The following is a 26348-nucleotide window of genomic DNA, read 5'->3' as shown; positions in this document are numbered from 1 at the left end:
TTAGTCTAATCTTGATTAAGTTTCTCAAATCCTCAGGAATACATCCTCCTTCCCCAGAAAGGTCGTAGCAACTAATGAAAATATTCCAGTAGGGTAGACTTTACTCTAATGCACAAGAAACCTGTTTTTTTTCTTTTCCTCTTTTCAATTATTATTATCACTCTCACAATTGCACATCAGCAGCACAGAGAGCCCTCAATTATACGTTACGACTGAGGCGGGAAGAGTGCACTGTCTTTTCTAGTTCCACTTCTCCACTGGTCACAACATATATTTAAATGTTTACCCAGTTACAGATACATAGACCCTACTCTTTATCACAGCATAAAATACACCAACCAGCTTTCTTTAATAAACAACAAAATTATCAGTTTATTATAAAACAAGACATAACTAGTAACGAAGCAAAGCATTAACACACAGATTGAAATATGAAAGTTCCCTTTTACCTTACTGCAACACACACACCGATTAACTGGAAAAAAAGAGATTTTCCTTTTAGAGCTCTATGACAAAAAAAAAGACATAAAAGAATACTTTGAACAAATATTTGTTAATTCTTGAAGAAAAAAAGAGATGTGGAAAGATGACAATTGTCCTTTTATTGTTTTGGCATCCCAAATTCGCACAGACAGCTGTCATTGGGATCTTTCTCTGGAGCAATTCGGTCAGGCGGCGTCAAAGATTCATCTGGCAGGTTTTTCCAGCATCCTAGAAGAAATGCAGCAACCAGGGTTTCAGGCAAGCCTTTCAGGAGGAATGCATTATCAATTTCTCTATTTCTTACACTCGCTTCTAAGATATTCTCAAAGAGAGGGAAAAACTGGCAGGCTTTTCAAAGAGATGGGAAAGGCTGAGTTGGGGTTTTGTCCTTCAGGTTGATTTTTTTTAAAACTCCAACTGACTGTCCAAAGCAAAACCAAAAAAATCTCAAGAGTCAAACTTCCTGACCTTTATAAATCTTGACCTGTCACTTCTCTGTAAACATCTTCTCCAAGGTAAAAAGCCCCTGCTGGGTATTTATCTGAAGACAGGTGACTTCCAGTACTTGTTATTTGCAAACAAGTCCAAAATACCTTACGATGATCTTTTTGTTTTAGAAAATAACACAAATTCCAGCATCGATGGAATCCTTTTTTCAGTTTTAAAACACATGTCCTCAAAATTTAATAAAAAATGGCAGTACTTTCATAACATCATGCATTCGCTCGCACACAAACAGACACAAGAAGAAACTGATAGAGAAGGGAAGGAGGAAGGTGGTTTTTGGTGGGGGGGGTCGGGGGGGGAAGCTTACAATAAACTAGTTGAATTCTCTTGAGAATCAAGTTCTAGATGGATGTAGGCCTGAGATGTTTGTAGATTTCTCTCTTGATTGAAGGTTCTGTTGAAGATGGTGGGTTACTTTGAGCTCTCACTGCTGTATACTGCAGAAGTCAGATTTTTTCAATAGGGCACTGTGCTTCCTGGCTTGGCTGGAACTCAAGCTGTTACAAGTAACTTCACCTTCTGGGTCAGTCTCTCTCTCTCTCTGGCTGTCTATTTTAAGTTAAAACTGTGTCACCTCTCATCTCCCCCTCCTGGTAGGAGACATCAGGTGATACCGTGAATGACATTGCCAATGCCGCCCCGCCTCATAATTGGGGGGGAGAAACAGTCACCATCATTATGCTAAATGGTCATCCGCCACATAATTAGGGCAATGTGGCCGCTAACATCATAGGCGAGCCCGCCGCCATTTTGCGCACCCGCCACTGGGAGTGAGGATAATAAAATTCAGCCCCCTATGTGTCCAGTGAAGGTCACAGGAGTACCATCCCTCATATTCAGCAAAGGCGCTCTTGTGCTCAGTCATGAGACTACTTACCCTCTTGCGATCGCACTTCTGTCTAAATGTCCACGATGAAGCAGCTGCCATGCTGTCCTGCCAATTCCAGAGCCATCTCTTCAATTGGTATAAGGATGGTGTCATGCAGGCCCCCATCTGCCAAGACTGAAGCACACATTATTTTGCCACATGAACATTAAAACATAAAATAAAAACAAGAAATGCTGGAAATACTCAGCGCCGCTTTGTCTTACAACACACCATTAACATATTGTTTGCCTTTGCTCCATGACCTGTTATTCTCTGTGACCCTCTGTCCTATCAACACCTTGCCTTTTGTTATCGCTCGCCCCACCCCCGCTTTATTTGCTTAAAACCTATTACATTTCTAACATTTTCCAGTTCTGATGAAGGGTCACTGACCTGAAACATTAACTCTGTTTCTCTCTCCACAGATGCTGCCAGACCTGCTGAGTATTTCCAGCATTTCTTGTTTTTATTTCAAATTTCCAGCATCTGCAGTATTTTGCTTTTCTTAAAACTTAAGATTGTGGCTGGAAAGAAAAGAGGGCCTATCACAAGGAATTGCCAAGCCCCTGACTGGAAACACATTTGCATGCTAGCAGACAGTGTTGGAACAAGGGACCCAGTCCTTGCTTCCCCAATACACAGAAGAAGTGGTCAAACCAGTTTAGTCACATGACTAACTGACTGTTGGAGTTTTTTGAATTTGAACTTGCTGAGAGAAAGAAACTCAGAAAGCTGTTTGCTCCTGGACTGAGAACACCTCTCTCCTGTCTGCTCCCAACTCTTTCTCATGGAATGGTAGACCCATTAAAGACACGTGAACTCAAAGAGAAAAAAGTCTCCTACGTGAACAAGGTTTAAGAAGAATACTGGGCCCCAATGAAAAGTAAGAGCTGTCTACAATCGAAGACTCTGCGGCGAGCTGGAAACACAGAAACAGTAACAAGAAACCCCCTTCAGAGACTGCCTCTCTATTTTTCTCCTGCTCTTTTCTGTCCCTATTTGCATGTGTGTATCGCATGTGCATACTAGCGTGGACGTGTCATATATCCGTAGGTGTTAACTGAATTAGAGTTTACGTTTAAGGTTTAATAAATTTCACTTTTCTTCTTTAAACCTAAGAAAGCCTATTTATGCTCATTTCTTTCCCTTTTAATTGGAAAGTGGTGAACAAGGATTCACAAAGGGGAAGCTCAAAAGACAGTGTGTTTAAAATTAAACCCTGTTACAATAAGACCAGGTGAAGACAGTAAAAGACACCTAGATACCTTTCTCATCTGGTCATAGCAATGGCAAGAAAGGGCACTCCAACGCTGATCTGGTCCCTTTCTTTGCCATTGTGGACTCTCGTTTCCTGTAGGAATAAAAACAAACAATATCAGTCACCTGACAAAGATAGGCACAATGCCTAAGCAGGTGGCAGTCTAGATGTTCATGATGTACACAAATGCCTCCTGCATGCAGCCGCTCTGGAATGACCTTGCTACAGTCAGCACTGACAGACAAGCGCCCATTGATTGAGATGCAGCCATTCCTCTTACTCGATCTGTTGTAGACTGACCCCATTGCCAACAATTGGGTGGGAATTCCCTCTCACACTCACACGTTGCCACTTGTATACCTCTAAGGGACGCGAGGTGTGGAGTACTCACCTTGGCGGGACGAGTTAGGTCATTTACATGCTTACGGCACTGCAGCCAGGTTCTCCAGACAATCCCACAGCTGCTGACCTCCTCTGTAATCTCCATCTAGGCTTGCTTGGTCATTTGGGGGGGGGGGTCTCCTCCTCCTGTTCCTGGGGAAGAGGACCTTGCGCCTTTCCCATGTAGCCTGAAGGAGAACCTGCAGAGTCATCACTGAGCCATGGGGCTACGCGGGATCTTCCTGCTGCCATGCCTACAACCGTGTTCTTCCTCAGGCCTTCAGTATGGCCTGTTCGGGTCTGAAGTTCTGTTAATGGATGATAATTACCTGGTAGTTCAAGATAAAAGAGTGAACAGGTTAATTAGTTAATTGTATTCAAATATGTATATATAAAGAGCCAGCCAGCACTGGCTGTGGGTTAGGAGTGCTGAAGTAAGCTTTGTGGCAAGCAATAAACAATCTCCACCAAAGCATCCTAGTCTCAGTATCTTCTTCACAAACAGGCTTAGAGGTTTCTCTAACATGGCTGCTTCCGTCAGCAATAGTGTTTCTCTCACTGACAGAGTTGCGCAGAGTTCAGTGGCTCCAAATGCTTCAGTTACTCCAAAGAGCAGCAGCTATAGTCAGAGAGTGCTGGAAGCCCGTTAAATATGGCGCCAGAACCTCCGGCGACATCACCTGACACTGGGTCCGCCTTACTGCCTGCCTCCATCCAGGACTGGCCAGACTCGTCGCCCGCCGGGAGTTAATTAGCTGGCCGGAACAAGATAGCTTATATCAGTGGATCGACTTGAGAGCAGAGGTGACACCTGCTTCTGGTCCCAACAGCGGGACCTTGGGCCTAGATGGAATATTCCGGACATAGTTTCCCCTCAACCACTAACCCGAGAAATAGATTCCACAACCTCACAACTCTGTGAAGAGGTTTTTCCTATCCGGTGTTCTAAATTTGTTACATCTAATCTTGTATCAATGGCCCCACATTCTTCACCCCTAAACTGCTGGAAACAGTCTGATTTGATTTACCCTGCTTCATCGTAAAAGCAGCGAAAGGGGACCTTGGAGAATAACGCAGCAAAAGCAGACGTGGGACCTGAGAACAACACAAACAGGCAAAAATTGAAAGAGTGACATCAGAATCAGCACAGATTAAAAGTAACGACAGAACCCAAAGGAACTAAGATAAATATCAAGGATTAAGGTAAAGCTCTTAGATTTAAGACAAGGAACTAGAATAATTAAACTAGGTTTTAAACATTTCAGAGACTTTTCAGTAGTGTCCATTCAGCTGGGGTAAACAACTCGAGACCTGGTAAGTCACAGGACAGCTGGTTTGTGATTGGTTGGTGAGTAATATATTTTTTCTCCCTAAGCTGGGGGAGTGGTTTCAACAAAGAACTAGAAACCTATAACTTGCAAATACTTTGTTAAATTATTAAGTTAAACCATATAAATTAACTAGTTTAAAAAAATTAAAAATAAACCAAGTGAATTATTTACATAAAACTTTAGTTAAATATATAAAACTGGATCAAATAGAAATGGCAGTGCAGGTGGTGTGCCATATGTGCAGCATGAGGGAGTTTATGGAGAACCGCATGATCCTAGGGAACCATGTCTGCAATAAGTGTCTGCAACTCAAGGAACTGGGCTCAGCATTGTTGAGCTGAGGTTTGAGGAGCAGATATTATGATGCATCAGAGAAGGGGAGAATTACTTGGGCGTTTTGATCCAGGAGGCAGTCACGCCCCTTAGGTTCCAGCATCCGCAGTATTTTGCTTTTGACTTAATGTTTAAGTAATTTTTCTTCTGGAAATGCCAACCTTGAAGAAGTTCTGCTCTTCTCTCTGATGCGATTTCTGTTTGTGTCTTTAACTTTGTTTATCTTCATTGCTTTTTACTTCCCTTCTCATGTTTGATCAGGTATCTATCTAAACTCGCTTTCACAACTACATCTCCTTCCTCAGCAACTGTGTCCAACTCTGACTTATTCCACATGGATTCCAACTAAAATTCCACCCTTCGTGTTTCAGATTCACCCATGATTACAGATATCTCCTAGGCATTCAGCATTCCTTGAACCGCTGTTCTCGCCACATCCTGAGATCTACACTCAATGCCATGCACCACCACATGCGCACTGTCGACCTCTCTCTTAGCAGCACCAACTCACTATCTCAAAGCAGTCCTGGTCCATGGTTTCATTTCATCCTTTGTCTCATCCGACACTTTAATAAAAAAGCTTTAAATCTTCCTTTCATGTCTGAAGGATTGCAAGCCTCAACAACTTGTGGGTACCAGTTCCCATCCAGATGCTTTTTCCCCGTCACTTCCCTTTGATCCTGTCCCTTCTTCTAATCTTACCCCTTGCTGTATATGCACAATAACTTCTGACCTTCCCCTCTCAGACTCTGTACGATCTGACCTTAAAAAAGGCCTCAGCTTCATCCCCTTACCTCTACCCCACCTCAATGAATTTTGAGTTCGACATGACACTGAGCTCTTCTGTCACCTTTTCCTTCTCGCCCATTTCTTTGGCCAGAAGTCTTACCCCCGCACACCGGATCCTTTTACCCGTCTGCAGTATTGTCCCTCCACCAGGACTCTTCCCTCTAACTTCTTACCCTCTCTAGATCTTTTCGTTGAGAACTAGTGTCATGACATCATTCTCTACCGCCTTTCCAGGTACGATAAAAATTTTCCCACTGAGATATCGTCACTGTTTTCCTCCCTCTGCCTCTGCACTGAATGACGTCTCATCTTCAGTGATTTCAACCTCCATCTCAACTAGTCATGCTCTCTCTCCTCTGAATTCACTGCCCTCTTATCCTCCCGTAAGCTCTTCCTCTATGTAAGCACCCCAATCCATATTCACAGCCACTCCTGGACCTTGCCATCTCACGTCTTGCTAGTCCCATTGTATCAATTATAGATATGGCCATCTCTGATCACTTCCTTGTATCACTCTCTGCCCCCACCCCTTCCATGCCCCAACCCTACATCCTTCTGCATCCACCCTTTGAAAAAAACTATTCCCCAATTCAATTTCAACTGCACATTCAAAATCCCAACTCTCTAGTCTTTGGCCTTCCATTCGCCATAACATTTCTGCAGCTGCTGATTTGATGAAACTACACCCTCACCTCCACCTTTGATGCCGTAGTCCCTAATAAAACCATTACTCTCTCTCACCTTGGCCATTCCCCTGGTTTGGTCCCCATCTCTGCTCCCTTAAGTCCAAGGGACACATAGTTGAAAGGATATGGTGAACAAACAGGTTTAGCTGTCCTCTGCCAGATTTGGCTGGATCACATAAAATACTATCGGGTCCTACTCTTGTCTGCTCACTACTCCAGGATCGTCCTGGAATGCAAAGATAACCTCCATCTTCTTTTCTCAACTGCAAATCATCATCTTAAACCCTTGACCCCTGTCTCTTCCACCCTCACCTCCAACAATATGTGAAAGGAGCTCATGGATTTATTTGTCAAAAAGATCGTGACCACCTGACCAACTGCCTCTGCTGCGTCCCTCCCTTCCACTAGCTCACCTGGCCAAACTTCCTCCAATGCTCCCCTCTGCCCTAGCCCTGAACTCACATCCTTCTCTAGTTTCTCTCCTATCTCTCCTCATGCTCTCTCTGAGCTCATCTTGTCCATGAGACTCACCTCCTGCTCCCTCTATTTCCATTAAACTGCTGACTACCCAACATCCCCTCCTGATCCCCATATTAGCCAATATGTTGACATTTCTCTCTCTTCAGGTGTTGTCCCTCTCTCCTTTAAATCTGCTGTTATCACCCCTCTCCTCAGAAAACCAACATTGGACCCCACCATCCTTGCAAACTACCGTCTCGTTTCCAATCTCCCTGTCCTCTTCAAAGTCCTTGAATGTGGTGCCGCCTCCCAAATCCTTTGCTAACTTTCCCAGAACTCCATGTTTGAATCCCTGCAATTAGGTTTTTGGCCGCCACAATACCAATACAGCTCTTATCAATGCCATAGATGACATCCTATGTAACTGCGACAAAGGTAAACTTTCCCTCCTCGTTCTTCTTGACCTTCCTGCAGCCTTTGACACAGTTGACTGGACCATCCTCCTCCAATGCCTCTCTGCTGGGTGGGACTGCTCTCACCTGGTTCCGCTCCTACTTATCTAATCACTTGCAATGGCTTCTCTTCCTGCTCCCGCACCATTACCTCTGGAGTCCCCCAAGGTTCTATCCTTGGCCCCCTCCTATTTCTCATCTATATGCTGCCCCTCGGTGACATTATTCGATAGCACGGTGTTAGTTTTCACATGTATGCTGATGGCCCAGCTCTAGCTCACCACCACTTCTCTCCATTCCTCCACTGTTGCTCAATTATCAGACTGCTTATCTGGCATCCAGTGCTGGATGAGCAGAAATTCCTCCAACAAAATACTGGGAACACTGAAGCCATTGTTCTCGGTTCCTGCTCCAAACTCCAGTCCCTAGCAAACAACTCCATCCCTCTGCCTGGCAACAGTCTGAAATTAAACCAGTCTGTTTGCAACCTTGGTGCCACATTTGACCCCGAGAAGAACTTCTGGCCTTATATTCAGGCCATCACTAAGACTGTCTATTTCCACCTCTGTAACATCACCCAACTTCGCCCCTCTGTTGAAATCTTCATTCATGCTTTTGATACATCTAGACTTGACTCAGTGACAACATTTTCCCTGGAGTAAAGTTCTAGGTAGAGCTCCACCCAGCAGTCCATTTGCTTTTGTTGGTCAGTGATTGTGTCCCCTGATTTAGATGTGGATAAGAAATTCTGCTAGTGTTGATGCGCGGGCGGCCCTTCTGCTTGAAGTGATCCCAGTCTCTGCCATTCATGGATGAGCTGGACATACAGCCAACAAAATCGGAACTCAGTGATGCCATTGATTCTCTAGCCAGCGGAAAAGCCCCTGGGAAGGACAGCATTACCCCTGAAATAATCAAGAGTGCCAAGCCTGCTATACTTTCAGCACTCTACGAACTGCTTTGCCTGTGCTGAGACGAGGGAGCAGTACCTCAGGACATGCGCGATGCCAATATCATCACCCGCTATAAGAACAAGGGTGACCGCGGTGACTGCAACAACTACCGTGGAATCTCCCTGCTCAGCATAGTGGGGAAAGTCTTCGCTCGAGTCGTTTTAAACAGGCTCCAGAAGCTGGATGAGCGTGTCTACCCTGAGGCACAGTGTGGCTTTCGAGCAGAGAGATCCACCATTGACATGCTATTCTCCCTTCGCCAGCTACAGGAGAAATGCCGCAAACAGATGCCCCTCTACGTTGCTTTCATTGATCTCACCAAAGCCTTTGACTTCGTCAGCAGATGTGGTCTCTTCAGACTACTAGCAAAGATCGGATGTCCACCAAAGCTACTAAGTCTTATCACCTCATTCCATGACAATATGAAAGGCACAATACGGCATAGCGGCGCCTCATCAGACCCCTTTCCTATCCTGAGTGACGTGAAACAGGGCTGTGTTCTCGCACCTACACTGTTTGGGATCTTCTTCTCCCTGCTGCTCTCACATGCGTTCAAGTCTTCAGAAGAAGGAATTTTCCTCCACACAAGATCAGATGGCAGGTTGTTCAACCTTGTCCGTCTAAGAGCGAAGACCAAAGTATGGAAAGTCCTCATCAGGGAACTCCTCTTTGCTGACGATGCTGCATTAACATCTCACACTGAAGAGTGTCTGCAGAGACTCATCGACGGGATTGCGGCTGCCTGCAATGAATTTGGCCTAACCATCAGCCTCAAGAAAACGAACATCATGGGACAGGACGTCAGAAATGCTCCATCCATCAATATCGGCGACCACGCTCTGGAAGTGGTTCGAGAGTTCACCTACCTAGGCTCAACTATCACCAGTAACCTGTCTCTCGATGCAGAAATCAACAAGTGCATGGGAAAGGCTTCCACTGCTATGTCCAGACTGGCCAAGAGAGTGTGGGAAAATGGCGCACTGACACGGAACACAAAAGTCCGAGTGTATCAAGCCTGTGTCCTCAGTACCTTCCTCGACAGCAGCGAGGCCTGGACAACATATGTCAGCCAAGAGCGACGTCTCAATTCATTCCATCTTCGCTGCCTCCGGAGAACCTTGGCATCAGGTGGCAGGACCGTATCTCCAACACAAAAGTCCTCGAGGCAGCCAAATCCCCAGCATATACACCCTACTGAGCCAGCGGCGCTTGTGATGGCTTGGCCATGTGAGCCGCATGGAAGATAGCAGGATCCTCAAGGACACATTGTACAGCGAGCTCGTCACTGGTATCAGACCCACCGGCCGTCCATGTCTCCGCTTTAAAGACGTCTGCATATGTGACATGAAGTCCTGTGACACTGATCACAAGTTGTGGGAGTCAGTTGCCAGTGATCGCCAGAACTGGCGGGCAGCCATAAAGGCGGGGCTAACTTGTGGCGAGTCGAAGAGACTTAGCAGTTGGCAGGAAAAAAGACAGAAGCGCAAGGGGAGAGCCAACTGTGTAACAGCCCCGACAACCAATTTTATCTGCAGCACCTGTGGGAGAGTCTGTCACTCTAGCAATGGCCTTTATAGCCACTCCAGGCGCTGCTTCACAAACCACTGACCACCTCCAGGCGCTTACCCATTGTCTCTCGAGACAAGGAGGCCAAAGAAGACTTGACTATTTCAACGCACCTCTCGCTGATCTCCCACATTCTACTCACTGTAAACTTGCACCAAGTCCCCTTCACTTATCACCCCTGTGCTTGCTGACCTACATTGGCTCCCGGTCAAGCAACATATTGATTTTAAAATTTTCATCTTCATTTTCAAATCCCTCCATGGCCTCACCCCTATCTCTGTAATCTCATCCAGTCCCACAACCATCCAAGATGTTTGCGCTCCTCTTAATTCTGGCCTCTTGAGCATCCCCGACTGTGATTGCTCCACCATGGGTGGCCACACTTTCAGCTGTCTAGGCCTTAAGTTCTGGAATACCCTCCCTACATCTCTCCACCACTCCACTTTGCTTTCTTCCTTTAAAGCACTCCTTAAAACCTACCTCTTTGACCAAGCTTTTGACCATCTGACCTAATATCTCCTTATGTGGCGCAGTGTCATACTTTGTTTTATGATGCTCCTGTAACCCCCTCCCGAGTTTAAGAGTGTGTGTTAATAAAACCTATTTGTTTTTTTAACTTTAACAAGTGATGTTGCTGTCCTTTAAAAGTCAGGGTTCACAAACTGAGGGAGTGGAAAAATATGCCATCAAGGCTTTTTTTTTTATAAAAAAGGGAAAATTATAACACTATCTGCTTATGGACAGGGTGTTGAAACTATAGAGAAATTTGCTTTTAAAATTAACTACGTGTTCGTAACACCAACAGATGCATCTGCAACAGGTAGATTGTTGAAGATGAGGTCAAGTCGGTTTTTCTCTCTTGTAGGTTCCCTCACCACCTGCCACAGACCCAGTCTAGCAGCAATTTCCTTTAGGACTCGGCCAACTCGGTCAGTAGTGGTGCTACTGAGCTACTCTTGATGATGGACATTGAAGTCCCCCACCCAGAGTACATTTTGTGCCCTTGCTACCCTCATTCCTTCTTCCATTTGGTGTTCAATATACAGAACCATTGAATCATCAGCCGGGGTGGGGGGGGGGGGGGTGGGGGTGGTTGCGGGGGGAAAGGGTGGTAGGTGGTAATCAGCAGGAGGTTTCCTTGCCCAAGTTTGACTTGATGCCATGAGACTTATTAGGTCCAGAGTCAATGTTGAGGACTCCCAGGGCAACTTCCTCCTGACTATATACCACTGTGCCACCACCTCTGGTGGGTCTGTCCTGCCGGTGGGACAGAACATACCCAAGGATGGTGATGGTGCTGTCTGGGACATTGTCTGCAAGGTATGATTGAGTTTGTGTATGTCAGGCTGTTGCTTTGACCAGCATGTGGACAGCTCTCCCAATTTTGGCACAAGCCCCCAGATGTTAGTAAGGAGGACTTTGCAGGGTCAACAGGGCTGAGTTTGCTATTGTCGTTTCCAGTGCCTAGGTTGATACTGGGTGGTCTGACTTCCCCATGAACCTATTAATTCCTTTTCTTAGACTTTGTAGCGGTTTTTTTTTAGAGATACAGCACTGAAACAGGCCCTTTGGCCCACCGAGTCTGTGCCGACCATCAACCACCCATTTATACTCATCCTACACTAATTCCATATTCCTACCACATCCCCACCTGTCCCTATATTTCCCTACCACCTACCTATACTAGGGGCAATTTATAATGGCCAATTTACCTATCAACCTGCAAGTCTTTTGGCATGTGGGAGGAAACCCACGTAGACACAGGGAGAACTTGCAAACTTCACACAGGCAGTACCCAGAATTGAACCCGGGTCGCTGGAGCTGTGAGGCTACGGTGCTAACCACTGCGCCACTGTGCCGCCCACGCGCCACTGTTTGATACAACTGAGGGGCTAGCTAGGCCATTTCAGAGGGCATATAAGAGTCACCTACATTTCTGTGCGTCTGGAGTTACATGTAGGCCAGACCAGGTAAGGACGACAGATTTCCTTCCCTAAAGGACATTCGTGCTCCATGCAACTCAGTGGCTCGCTCCTGCCACCCTCCGGGAAGAGGAACTTCTTCCTCTCCCTCACAGCCTCCAGCATTAGATCCAAGTCGGCATTGATGAAGCGAGGGGCAGCCCTGCCCCTGGTGCCAGGCCTCCAGCTCTCCTGTGACATTTCACTTCCCTTTGGTGCTGTGGAAGGCTCTGGCACAATCAGCAGACTTCTCTCTTAGGACAACAGCAGGGGCAAAAATTTAGCAGATGGAGTATAATGTGACAAAATGTGAGGTTATCCACTTTGGTAGGAAGAATAGCGAAGCAAAATATTATTTAAATGGAAAGAGAATACAGAAAACAGCAGTACCGAGGGATCTGGGTTAAAGGCCTGCTCAGGTCGGGAAAAAGGACGCAACCCGAACCCAATCAAACCACAGCGGGCTCGAGCCCCTCCGATTTTGCCCTGAGCCGACCCGACCCCGACTCAACCCGACCCGACCATCCCTTTACTTACCTTCGGACCCGAAACCTCCTGGAAGCTGCAGCGCATGCGTGATGACGTCATAGTGATGTCACTCGCTCACTTCGCAGACTGAGTTTTGTCCTGGACTCACAGCTCAGGTAAGTTTTTTAATTTCAATACTTACCAGCAGAGCACTTACCGTGTGTGTCCGACCCGACCTGGACTCGGCCCAACCTGACCTGAGCCCAAAAGCCGGATCCAGAAGATGGGCCCGACCCGACCCGAGCCCGACACATCGTCGGGTCCCGTCGGGTTCGGGTTGGGTAGCAGGCCTTTAATCTGGGTGTCCTCATACATAACAAGAAATTAGCAAGTAGATACAGCAAGTAATTAGGAAGGCAAATGGAATTGTCCTTTATTGCAAGAGGGATGGAGTATAAAAGTAGGGAAGCCTTGCTACAGCTGTACAGGGCATTGGTGAGACCACACCTGGAGTACTGCAGATAGTTATGGTCTCCTTATTTAAGAAGGGATTTACTTGTATTGGAGGCAGTTCAGAGAAGGTTCACCATGTTGATTCCTGGCATGAAGGGGTTGATTTGTGAGGAAAGGTTGAGCAGCTGGGGCCAATACTCATTGGAGTTTAGAAGAATGAGAGGTGATCTTATTGAAACATGTAAGATTCTGAGGCAGCTTGACAGAGTAGATGCTGAGAAGATGTTTCCCCTCTTGGAGGGGGGGGGGATCTATAACTAGGAGGCACAGTTTCAGAATAAGAGGTCTCCCACTTAAGATGGAAATGAGGACCATTTAAGGCCGAGACGAGGAGAAATTTCTTCACTCATACGGTTGTGAATCTTTGGAATTCTCTACCCGAGAGGGCTGTGGATTTTCAATTGTTGAGAATGTGGGCGGCACAGTGGCGCAATGGTTAGCACCGCAGCCTCACAGCTCCAGCGACCCGGGGTCAGATCTGGGTACTGCCTGTGTGGAGTTTGCACATTCTCCCTGTGACCGCGTGGGTTTCCTCCGGGTGCTCCAGTTTCCTCCCACATGCCAAAGACTTGCGGGTTGATAGGTAAACAGGCCATTGTAAAAAATTGCCCCGAGTGTAGGTAGATGGTCGGAGAATTGAGGGAAGGTGGGGATGTGAGGGGGAAAAATGGGATTAATGTAGGATTGTATAAATGGGTGGCTGATGGTCGGCGCGGACTCGGTGGGCCGAAGGGCCTGTTTCGGTGCTGTATCTCTCTTTGACTCTAATATTCAAGGCTAAGGTCGATAGATTTTTGGGCAATGAGGGAATCAAGGGATTTGGGGATTGGCCGGGAAAGTGGAGTTGAGGTTGAAAATCAGGCATTTTTTTAAAAATTCGTTTTTGGGATATGAGCATCCAAGGCCAGCATTTATTGCCCATCCCTAAATTGTCTTTGAGCAAGTGGTGGCGAGTTGCCTACAACTGAGTGGCTTGCCAGGCCATTTCAGAGGGCAGTTAAGAGTCAACCACACTGCTCTGGGTCTGGAGTCACATGTAGGCCAGAGCAGGTAAGCACGGCAGATTTCCTTCCCTGAAGATTAGTGAACCAGGTGGGTTCTAACAACAATCTGGTAGTTTCATGAGTATTAAGGAGACTAGCATTGTTCCAGATTTAATAATTGAATTTAAATTCCTCCAGTTGCCACAGTGGGATTTGAATACATTTCCAGAACATTAGTCCAGGCCTCTGGATTAACAATCCAGTAATATTACCACTAGCTACCGACATCGCCATGAACCTATTAAGTGGTGGAGCAGTCTTGAGGGCCCATATGGCTCTTTTCTTATGATATAATCCTTTCATCATTTTAAATTGTTCTATCATATCACCAAGCATCCTCTGGTGAATGTTTCTCCGCCCATTTGCTTCTCTGGATACTCCATGTTTCAGGTACTCCCGTGAGTTGCTAGAATATTCTCGTAAGACAAATAGCTGCAAATTTGTAGAACTGCTGTACCTTGGCCTTGTTAAGTGTCCCTTTTTAAAATTTTGTTACCGTCACTGTTCTATTTGAAGAAAACATTCAAAAATAAACTTTGATTCTATTCGAGAACATTCGCTGATATTTATGAGAGAGAATTTTTTGCATACTAATTGGACAATTCACAGATGACTGTTGAGTTGTGTGTTCATCATTAGTGGGTGAACATGTTTATACTGGGGCTCAATATTCATATACAGAGTAATATCACACAGACCTCGCAATTCCGCTCGATGCAGTCTGGTAACCTCCAGCCGCAATTTTTCTAGAGATTTCGGGGAACTGATGGTCATGTCCTTTTTCCCTGTGTAATCTGGATCCTCTGGATAAAGTTCATCCCCAGGATACAGAATAGCGCAGCCATCAGAAGCAACTAGACAGATTGTAAACCATCGCTCACAGCCTTCCAATGCACGATCTTGGCTGAACCTCTGCAGATCCTGGAGACGGGGTAATCGGCAGAGTCTGTTCAGCTCATACCACTGTGGGGGAGGAAGTAATAATTTCCCTGAATTATAGCCTTCAATCAAATCAGATGGAGCCATCCAGTTGAAGAGGACAGTTTCATAACCATCGTGCAATGTGAAAGGAATCTCTTGCAAACAACAGATGAAGAATGCAGTATCAAACCTCTTTCCCTCCGGATAAGCGGGGGTTAGCCAGTTACTCCACTCCTTCAATGCCCAGATATTTGGTATACAGTCCAGCTCTCTGCACAGTTTTATAAAATTTGCTGCATTTTTCTGCACAAGTGGCCTCCAACTTGCAAGTTCCTTTTGATTGTACTGTGTAAGCTTTATGATCCTTTGGCTGTTCAAACATTTATCAGGGGCTTTCGGCTTCACGAGTAGAATACCTGACTCTTCAAAGGTTTCCCTAATGGCACAAATACGGAAAGCTACCTCTCCAGGGATTTCAGAACCCAGCTTTCTCCTGTCCATTGCAAGGATTGGAGCCCTCTTGGCAGTTTGCCTTACTGTACCTAGTTTAAAGTCGGGTGGCTCGCAAAATGGCTGGAACATCTGGATCCATTCACTGGAAAAATCAGACGGACTGACTGTGCCTCCCGGGAACACTTGAGCATGAGGCATGAAACTGCTTTTCGCACTCCGCTGTAACATAAGTACAGCATAATCGGAAGTAGCCGCCTCCAAGCACGACTGAGCCACAGTTCTCTCTCGCTTAGGCACCGAAAGTGGAGGTCGACTGATTTGTGTACTGGTAGCACTTTTATTCACAAAGCGATTTCGGACACCTGAAGCCAAGATCACAGTAGCTGCTTCCTTCCAATATTTTAAGACCCTATTCATCTTCGCTGGAAGAAAGGATAACCTATTAATTTATCGTTAGTTGTTGCTGGAACTGTAGAGCTGGTACAACTCATGAGCAACCACACTGCCCTCCTGCTGGAACCAGCAACCCCAGTACCTACTTACAGTGGAGGCGCACAACTTCCCCGCAGACCTCACAAAAACACCAGATGAACCAGAAGCTTGGGGGAAAGTGGCCAACGTAATGCACAATTGGGCACCCACCAGCCCTCCAAAAAGTGCCCCTCATCGACTCTGCAGAATTCAGCAAAGTCAGCTCTTTACGGCTCCCCGGGAACAGAATCCCAACCAAAGTAACGTAAAAGCAAAATACTGCGGATGCTGGAAATCTGAAACAAAAACAAGAAATGCTGGAATCACTCAGCAGGTCTGGCAGCATCTGTGGAAAGAGCAGAGTTAACGTTTTGGGTCAGTGGCCCTTCTTCGGAACGTAGTAACGTTCTGTGGAAATTCGATCACTGCGGGCCTGGATTTTCACTCCTCTGGAGGCAAAATGGGCAGGACAACAGTTAAAATGAGGGCAGTAAATTACTCCCTCTAATTACACTGACTTTCCGCCGTGTCTCGGTCTTAATCTATTCCTTTGGTATCATTGGAACCCGACTGCAGTACTAATTGGAAGCCAGAGGAGTAGTGACCGCTTTCCTGTGGACCTGGGTTATTGGTCAGGAGAGGCCCAGTTAAGTAAGTTTAAAACAAATACTGTTCCTTTGTGGGCCAGGGGCAGCAATTCTCGTCCAGGCCTCGGGAGGATCTCTTGGGTCTTCCCTGCTCCAGACCCGCCCCAACTGACTGCCAAGGGCAGTATCCACGAGTAACCCCCTACCACCACTTTCTCGCTTCCACCTGCAGACCAGGTTCGGGTAAAACTCCGGTCGGATTTCTAACTGAAGGCTGCCGAGAAAATTGTCCCCAGATCCGCCGCCAGCTTCAGGGTTCACGCAGTGTAATGTTGGTTAATACCTGCAGCTGAAATTATGACCAGTCTGTGTCTTGCACTACACCGAGTTTAACACCTTGTTGTTACAAATTACAGGACTTGTTGCCAAGGCTGTTTAAATCTGTCAGCTTTTCAGTTTCCTAAACTGGCATATACTTTCGGCTGTCTGTCAAAAACTTCTGCTCACAAGCTGTGTCACTATCAGGTAAAAGATACAGAATATTAACCTGAGCAAAACAGAGCTCTGTTTTAGAATGAACGGTGAAACAGACAAAATAAAAAATAAAGGGAACACAGCATCAATATCACTGAACTCAGCGAATTCCTTTTACTTAAAAACAACCGATAAAAAGGGCTAGAACAGCCCCTCTCTGAACACGCTCATCAGACTCTCCGAGACAACACTCCATCTATGGGTCTGGATGACCAAGCGCCGACAATGGCAAGAATTACAACTTGCATGAGAATAGGACCTTTAATAATGATGGAATGAAATTTCCTACAGGGTGAACTTAAATGTGCCTATAAAAATGGAATTCTCTATCTTTCACTTTCCACTCTGTCTCTAAAGATCAATGCAAACCTAACAATTTGCAACGAGATAGCGTCTTTAAGATAGAAAAACATTCCGAGACGCTTCACATTGATGTAAGGAAAACCAGATGGGTTTTAAAGGAAGGGTGACCAAAAGCTTGATCAAAGAGGTGGATTTCAAGGAAAGTCCCAAAGGAGGGGTGGGGGGAGGTAGAGAAGCAAAGGGATATAGGGAGTAAATGCCGAAGTGTGAGGTATTGGCAGCTGAAAACAGCCATCAATTGATGGGGTGGAGGCATATACAAAAGTACAGAATCAGAGTGACAAAGTGGTGGGGGCTGTAGGGTTGGATGAGGTTACTGAGATAGGGAGGGGCAAAGCACTTGAGGAATTTAAACACATGGATGAGAACTTTAAATTGAGTCATGGGGAAACTGGGTGCTACATCAAGAAGAACAACGAGAATGCATGAATAAGACTTGGTGTGGGATAGGATACGGGCGGCAGAGTTTTGGATGAGCTGAAGTTTAAAGAAGGTGGAGGATGAAAGACCCACCAGAAGAACATTGATGCAATTGAAATTGAAAATACCAAGGCATAGATGATGGTTTCAGCAGCAGATGCACTAAGGTAGCGGGGTGGGTGGGGGTGATCGCACAGAGAGCAGTAGGCAGTCTTCATGATGACCCACAGCATGGAACCAATGAGAGAACAGGACATTTTTGATCTTGTCTTGTATAATGAAACAGATTTAATTAGTAACCTCATCATCAGGGAAGAGTAATCATAATATGAAAGTATTTCAAATTGGGTTCTAGAGTGAGATACTTAAGTTCAAAACTGGAGCCTTAATAAAGCCAATTACATTGGTACGAGGAACAAGTTGGCTAAGGTAGATTAGATAGAAAATTAGATTAAATGGTATAACGGGAGATAAGCAATGGCAAAAATGTAAAGAAATATTTCATAATTCTTAAATATAGGTTATATTGAGAAATAAAAGTTCCATGGGAAAAGTGATTGAATCATGGCTAACTAAAGAGGATAGTATTACATTAAAACAGGCGTATAAGGTTGCCAAGCAGAGTGGTAAGCCTGGGAATTGGGAAAGTTTGGCGACCAGCAATGCATAACTGAAAAATTGTTAAAGAGGGAGAAAATAGAACATGAGAGTAAACTAGCAAGAATTATAAAAACAGATTGTAAGAGCTTCTACGAGTATGGAAAATGAAAGAGAGCAGTGAAAGTAAATGTGGATCTCTTAGAGGCTGTGACAGCAGAAATTATAATGGGGAATAAGGAAATTGCAGGATGTTAGATGGCTTTAAACTAAAAGAGGGTGGGGAGAGCTTTGGTGAAGGGAGATTTAGAAATCTAAAGACAAATGACGAGGCATTAGAGGAATGCAGTGATTTGGGGAAAGACAAGTAGAATGGGACAGAGAGTTAATGGTAATAGTGCATCAGTGAACAAGCAAAGAATAGTAGTTAACAATTCTGAAGGCTCTTTATCTGAATGCAAGAAGCATTCACAATAAGTTAGGGGAACTAGTGGCACAAATAAGGTTGAATGGTTTGGATCCAAGCACCATTAAAGAGACATGGTTATAAGATGACCAAGGTAGGAAATAAATATTCCAGGGTACACAACATTTTGAAAAGACAGACAGAATGGTAAAGGAGGAGCAGTAGCCCTCATAGTAAAAGATGACATAAGGATAGTAGTGAGAAAGGATTCTCGTTCAGAAGATCAGGAAGTAGAATCAGTATGGGTGGAGATTAGGAATAAAAAGGGTCAGAAATCACTGGTGGGAGTAGTTTATAGGCCCCATAGCAGTACTTATGCTGTTGGACAGCACAATAAGCAAGAAATAATTGGAGCTTGTAACAAAGTCAATGTAATAATTGTGGGGTACATTAATCTTAATATAGACTGGACAAATAACATTGGCAAAGATAGTCTGGAAGATGAACTTGTAGAATGCTTTTGCGACAGTTTCCTGGAACAATATATTGTCGAACCAACCAGGGATAAAGCTAATTTAGATCAAGCATTGTGCAATGAAGCAGGTTTAATTAGTCATTTCATATAAAAGATCCTCTGGCAAAAAGTTATCATAACGCAATTGAATTCCATATTAAGTTTGAAAATAACATACTCCAGTGCCAATCAAAAATCTTGAACTTAGATAAAGTCAATTTCATAAGTATGAGGTGAAGCTGGCGAAGGTTGATTGGGTAAATAGACTAAAAGGTAGGGCAGTACATAAACAGTGGGAAACATTTTAAAAAATGATTCAAAATATTCATAAAAAATATATTCCATTAAAAAAAAACTCAGCAAGAAAGATCCATCCGTGGCTTACTAGGGAAGTTAAGGATAGTACTAGATTAAACAAAGAGGCTTATAATTTTGCCAAGAATAGTAGTAAGTCTGAAGATTGGGAGTGTTTTGGAAACCAGCAAAGGGCGACCAAGAAGTTGATAAAAAGGGAAAAAATATTATGAGAATAAACTAGCCAGGAATATAAAAGATTGTAAGAGCTTTTACTAGTATATAAAAAAGAGAGTAACTAAAAAAAAAAATTCCTTTATAAGTAGAGGCAGAAGAAATTATCACGGGGAACAACAGAATCACAGAGATGTTGAATAAATATTTTGGGCTGAATTTTCAAAGTGGACGCAGGAAGCAGGAACTGGGTCTGGTTTTTGGTTTGAAACTTGCCTCCTCTGGAAAGCTGATTCAGATTGCAATTTTCAAGTGGGAAAGTCTTAATTGGCGTGGAGACGGGTTTCCTGTCCACTTGGAGCCAGAGGGATTGAAAATGGCAGTGGGTCAAATCAAGTGTGGGGTTCATGTAGACTTCCACAGCAGCCATCACTGAGGCTGCTGGTTGTCCTAAGGGAGAGATCTGCCTTCCACAGCACCTAAGGGAAGTGAGATGTCACTAAAGAGCTGGAGGCCTGGCACTAGAGGCAGGGCAGACCCATGCTTCATCGATGGTCACCTGGATCTAATGCTGGATGCCGTGAGGGAGAGGAGTGAGGTCCTCTTCCCAGAGAGTGGTAGGAGGAGGCCACCTCATCGTGCAGCAGTGGCAACTCCCTGTTCAGTATTATCCCGTCTTTCTCCTCCTCTCTTACCTCCTGCTCCTTCCCAGTGAGCTGTCTCCAGGGCCTCACTGTCCTCAGAGTCCACACCTCTCTGAAGTGCCATGTTATGGACAGTGCAGCAGACCACCACAATAACTGAGGCCCTAGCAGAAGGGTATTGGAGGGTACCATCCAACCAATCCAGGCATCAGAAATGCATCTTCAGAGACGCAATGGCCTGTTCAATGATTGGCCTGCTGAGCAGGTGGCATTGTTCTTTCCACCTCCATGCCTCTGGGGCTTCCATAGAGGGGACAGTAGTCATCTTTCAAAGGATTTCCCTTGTCCCATTGGAGCCAGCCATGAACTTTGGGGATTGGAGTGAAGAACCGAGGCAGTCTGGACTGGCGAAGGATGAAGGAGTCATGGCAGCTACCAGGAAAGCAAGCGCATACATAAAGGACAAGTTGGACGTTGAGTGAGTGGAAACCCTTCCTGTTGCTGGATCACACTGACCAGTCGCTGGATGGCTTGATGGCTACATGGGCACAAGCAATGATGCCCTACACCTGGGGGAATCCAGCGATTGAAGCTGAACCCAATTCCCTCTCTGCCAGCACAGGCCGTTTTTAAAAATTCACTCATAGGATGTGGGTGTTGCTGGCTAGGCCAGCATTTAATGCTCATCCCTAATTGCCCTTGAGAAGGTGGTGGTGAGCCACCTTCTTGAACTGCTGCACTCACTGTGGGGTAGGTACACCCACAGTGCTGTTAGGAAGGGAGTTCCAGGATTTTGACCTAGCAGCAGTGAAGGAATGACGATATAGTTCCAAGTCAGGATGGTGTGTGTTTTGGAGGAGAATTTGCAGGTGGTGGTGTTCCCATGCATTTTCTGCCCTTGTCCTTCTAGTTGGTAGAGGTCACGGGTTTGGAAGGGGCTGTCTAAGGAGCCTTGGTGCATTGCTGCAGTGCATCTTGTAGATGGTACACACTGCTGTCACTGTGCGTTGGTGGTGGAGGGAGTGAATGTTTGTAGATGGGGTGCCAATCAAGCGGGCTGCTTTGTCCTGGATGTCAGTAGGGGTGCTACCAAGCAACTCTTGGTGATGGACATTGAAGTCCCCCACCCAGAGTACATTCTGCACCCTTGCCACCGTCAATGCTTCCTCCAAGTGGTGTTCAGCATGGAGGAGTACTGATTCATGAGCTGAGGGAGGGCGGTAGGTGGTAATCAGCAGGAGGTTTCCTTGCCCATATTTGATCTGATGACATGAGACTTCATGGGGTCAGGATTTGATGTTGAGGACTCTCAGCGCAACTCCCTCCTGATTGTATACCACTGTGCCACCACCTCTGCTGGGTCTGTCCTGCCGGTTGGACAGGACATACCCGGGGATGGTGATGGCAGTGTCTGGGACATTGTCTGTAAGGTATGATTCCGTGATTATGACTATATCAGGCTGTTGCTTGACTAGTCTGTGGGACAGCTCTCCCAACTTTGGCACAAGCCCCCAAATGTTAGTAAGGAGGACTTTGCAGGGTCGACAGGGCTGGGTTTGCTGTTGTCATTTCCAGTGCCTAGGTCGATTCCGGGTGGTCCGTCCAGTTTCATTCGTTATTGACTTGGTAGCAGTTAGATACAACTGAGTAGCGTGCTCGGACATTGCAGAGGGCATTTTAGAGTCAACCACATTGCTTTGCGTCTGGAGTCACATGTAGGCCAGACCAGGTTAGGACAGCAGATTTCCTTCACTAACCAGTGAACCAGATGGGTTTTTACAACAATCGACAATGGTTTCATGGCCATCATTAGACTAGTTTTTAATTCCAGATTTATTAATTGAATTCAAATTCCACCTTCTGCTGTCATGGGATTCGAACCCATGTCCCCTGAACAATACCCTGGGTCTCTGGGTTACTAGTTCAGTGACAATACCACTACGCCATCACCTCCCCATCTGTGTCAAAGTGGGTGTAGTCCATGCATTCATGAAAAGGGCATCCCTAACCTGCCTGATAGCCTAATGAAATGTCGATAGTGAGATGCCATTTAGGTCCACAGCTGATCTCTGGAACGAGCCAGTTGCATAGAAATCCAGAGCACCTGAGACCTTGACAGCTGCAGTGCCTCCTATGGCACTGGCATCCTGTTATTTGCAGGAGTCTGACTCTTGGGCTGTGCACCCCATGCCTTGGGTAGTGCCTTCCTCCCCTTGCAGCCCCCCACTGTGCTCCTCTGGCCTCCTGCTATCCAGGAGGTTGCATCTGCTGCAGATCATCCTGGCTAAAAAACAACATCAGAGTAGTCTGTTCCCATCTGATCTCCCGCAGCTGGGCTTTGTACGTTCACCAGGCCTTCCCATGCCAACCCCAGCTGTCGTATTAATGCCAGCGACCACACATCACTCTGTAGTTTCCTGCTACTCACCACTGTGACATTAAACATTAGAAGTAGCTGACTTTTATTTGCTGCCTTTTTATTGTCATCAGCCCTTCCCATAGCCCTCCACACTGTTTACATCTTTACAACCCTGTCATATTCCCCCATGGTGTCTTCCCTGTTCCCAGTCTTTAAAAATTGTTCCCTGAAATTGGCAAGCCTGTTAATGAGCTCTTTAATGAATTCAACAGGCAATTATTATAGGCGCCTTTCCCTTTCTCTTTTCTCGGCTGCACTTTAAAAATAGCATCGTGTTCCGGAAGCGGCAAGACCCAGTGCTGACCTCCAAGAACGCAATATTCAAGTCGCACTCGCAGTCGTTCCCGCCCCCAGTGGGCTTTGAAAATCCATCCCTTTGTGTCTGTCTTCAGATAGAAATTAGAATAGAAATTAGAAATTACATACCAGAAATAGAGGGCAATCTAGGGGCAAGTAAGAGTGAGGAACTTAAGGTAATTAAAATCAACAGAGAAAAACATTGGAGAAACTTAAGGGACTAAAATCCGACAAATCCCAGGAACATCCTAGGGTTCTCAAAGAGGTAGCTGCAGAGATAGTGGATCCTCTGGTTATGATTTTCCAAAAGTCCCGAGATTCTAGAATGGTCCAAGCAAATTGGAAGTTAGAAAATATAACACTGCTATTCAAGAAAGGAGGGAGGGAGAAAACAGGGAACTCAAGGCCAGTTAGCCTGACATCAGTCGTCAGGAAAATTCTGGAATTTATTATTAAGGAAGTTATAACAATACACTTAGAAAATCATAGCATGATCAGACAAAGTCAGCATGGTTTTAAAAAAGGGAAATCATGTTTGACAAATCTAATAGAGTTTTTTAAGGATGAAGGGTAGATAAAGGGGAACCAGTAGATGTAGTAAACTTGGTGCAACACAAAAGGTGAATACACAAGATAAGGGTGCATGGAGTTGGGCGTAATATATTAGCACGGATATAGGATTGGTTAACAGACAGGAAGCAGAGAGAAGGGATAAACAGGGCATTTTCAAGTTGGCAGGCTGTAACTAGTGGAATGCTATAGGATCAGTGCTGGGGCCTCAGCTATTTACAATCTATATTAATGACTTAGATGAAGAGACTGAGAGTAATATATCTGCATTTGCTGATGATACAAAGCTAGGTGTAAATGTAAGCTGTAAGAAGGAGACAAAGAGGCTGCAAAGAGATATAGACAGGTTAATAAAAGCAAAATACTGCGGATGCTGGAAATCTGAAATAAAAACAAGAAATGCTGGAATCACTCAGCAGGTCTGGCAGCATCTGTGGAAAGAGAAGCAGAGTTAACGGTTTCGGGTCAGTGACCCTTCTTCGGAACTCCTTTTGCCGGAGACAGTCACTGAGGAAGGAGATGTGGCTGTGAAAACGAGTTTTGGTAGATACCTTATCAAACACCAGGAGGGAAATAGAAAGCAATGAAGGTGAACAAGGTAAAAGAGACAAACGAAAATCCCGTCGGAGAGAAGAGCAGAATTTCTTCAAGGTAGGCATTCCTGGAAGAGAAGTGGCAGTGAATTAAACACTAAAATAAAAGCAAAATACTGCGGATGCTGGAAATCTGAAATAAAAACAAGAAATGCTGGAATCACTCAGCAGGTCTGGCAGCATCTGTGGAAAGAAAAGCAGAGTTAACGTTTCGGGTCAGTGACCCTTCTTCGGAACCCTTTATAGACAGGTTAATTGAGTGGGTAACAAGGTGGCAGATGGAGTATAATGTGGGGAATTGTGAGATTATTCACTTTGGTAGTAAGAACAGAAAAGCAGAATATTTTTTAAAAGGTGTGAAACTTCTAAATGTTGATGTTCAGAGAGTCTTGAGAGTACAAAGAACACAGAAAGTCAGCAAGCAGGTATAGCAAGCAATTAAGAAGGTAAATGGCATGTTTGCCTTTATCACAAGGGGATTGGAGTACAAGAATAAGGCAGTCTTGCGACAATTGTGCAGGGCTTTGGTGAGAATGCACCTGGAGTACTCTGTGCAGTTTGCGTCTCCATACTTAAGGAAGGATATTGTTGCATTGAAGGAGGTTCAGCAAAGGTTCACTAGATTGGTTCTTGGGATGAGAGGGTTGGCCTATGATGAGAGGCTGAGTAAATTGGGTCTATACTGTCTGGAGTTTAGAAGAATGAGTGGTGACCTCATTGAAACATATAAAATTCTGAAGGGGCTGGATAGGGTCAACACTGAGAGGTTGTTTCCCCGGCTGAGGAATCTAGAACACGAAGGCACAGTCTCAAGATTAGGGGCTGATCTTGAGGGGAAATTTCTTCACACAAAAGGGTTGTGAATCTTTGGAATTCTCTACCTCAGAAGGTTGTGGATGCTCAATTGTTGAGTATATTTGAGGCTGAGATAGACAGACTTTTGGTCTCTTAAGGAATCAAGGGATATGGGGAGGGGACAGGAAAATGGAGTTGAGGCAGAAGATCAGCCATGATCGTACTGAGGGACCGTATAGTCTACTCCTGCTTCTATTACTTATGTTAGACAAATTCTACCTGTCTTTGCAGTAGAAAACAGAAAATACATACCAGAAGTAATGAGAAACCAAGGGTCTAATGAGAGTAAGGAGCCAAAAGTATTAATATTAGTTTTTTTTAAAAGTACTGGAGAAATTAATGGGATTAAAAGCCAACAAATTCACTGGGCCAGATGGCTTACATAATAGAGTTCTAAAAGTGGTGGTTGTAGAGATAGTGGCTGCATTGGTTTTGATCTTCCAAAATTCTCTAGATTCAGGAATGGTCCCAGCAGATTGGAAGGTAGCAAATGTAACACTGCTATTCAAGAAACAAGGGACAGAGAAAACAGGGAACTACAAGCTTGCTAGCATGACATTAACCATCAGGAAAATGCTCAAATCTACTATTAAGTAAGTGGTAATAGAGCACTTTGAAAATCAGATGAAGAAGCAGAGTCAATATGGTTTTATGAAAGGAAAATAGTGTTTAACAAATCTAATAATAGTTTTTTGAGGATGTAATTAGGAGGGTAGATAAAGGGGAACCAACAGATGTAGTATATTGTTACGGACAGGGGTGTGATGAGTTCCACATTTCACCTCTCAACTGACTGTAGACAGTGTTTTTAAAAATATTGTTTTAGTGGTCAAATAAACAGACAAATGATATTTGTTGCTATCAGAGGCTGATGGTATCCCAAGCAGTGCGGTTGATGCTGTTGGCCAACAAAGGGTACACCCTGGTATACGCCACAGTTGTAGGCAGGGAATGTAAAACTCGGGAACATTTATGAGGATTTTGCTATCTAATGGAATGATGGTTCTGGGCCCAGTCTAGGTCAATAGGACTTTGGTGAAACCGTAAGAGAATTGGAGACTAGGAAATCCAAAGCCCAGTGAACTCCAGTAGGATCCATGGAGCAATTGGTGAGTGGAGGATTCTGGGAATGTCCTGCATGGGTCAGGTAGTGTGCCTGAGGAGGACTGAAGTGGGACCAAAAGG

The 26348-nt window shown here is 45.0% G+C and overlaps 1 protein-coding gene across 5 annotated transcripts; it reads right to left on the bottom strand.

Annotated features, from left to right (window-relative positions):
- Positions 1 to 409: 409 nt before the first annotated feature.
- Positions 410 to 17130, bottom strand: LOC137378043 (acyl-coenzyme A diphosphatase NUDT19-like). Of its 5 annotated transcripts, XR_010976544.1 has the most exons (5): positions 17031 to 17130; positions 3508 to 3826; positions 3124 to 3209; positions 1868 to 1993; positions 410 to 711 (listed from the first exon to the last, which is right to left on the bottom strand). XR_010976544.1 is itself a non-coding variant. In XM_068048089.1 (2 exons), the coding sequence occupies exon 2, from the start codon at positions 15840 to 15842 to the stop codon at positions 14655 to 14657; it is 1188 nt and encodes a 395-aa protein (XP_067904190.1). In that variant the 5' UTR covers positions 15843 to 16192; positions 16827 to 17130; the 3' UTR covers positions 14147 to 14654. The 5 variants fall into 5 exon arrangements, 4 of the variants coding, with proteins under 4 accessions (XP_067904190.1, XP_067904191.1, XP_067904192.1 ...); XM_068048089.1 differs by lacking the exons at positions 410 to 711; positions 1868 to 1993; positions 3124 to 3209; positions 3508 to 3826 and adding an exon at positions 14147 to 16192 and having other exon boundaries at positions 16827 to 17130; XM_068048090.1 differs by lacking the exons at positions 410 to 711; positions 1868 to 1993; positions 3124 to 3209; positions 3508 to 3826 and adding an exon at positions 14147 to 15847 and having other exon boundaries at positions 16827 to 17130.
- Positions 17131 to 26348: the final 9218 nt, after the last annotated feature.

The sequence above is a fragment of the Heterodontus francisci genome, chromosome 16 (genome assembly GCF_036365525.1).
Source record: "Heterodontus francisci isolate sHetFra1 chromosome 16, sHetFra1.hap1, whole genome shotgun sequence".
Lineage (NCBI taxonomy): Eukaryota > Metazoa > Chordata > Chondrichthyes > Heterodontiformes > Heterodontidae > Heterodontus > Heterodontus francisci.
The sequence above is the reverse complement of the archived record's forward strand: the minus strand, read 5'-3'. Positions and strand labels throughout refer to the sequence as shown.

What these genes read in the sequence shown, in the direction of transcription:
- LOC137378043 (XM_068048089.1), bottom strand. Translation starts at nt 15,842, where the DNA reads ATGAATAGGGTCTTAAAATATTGGAAGGAAGCAGCTACTGTGATCTTG.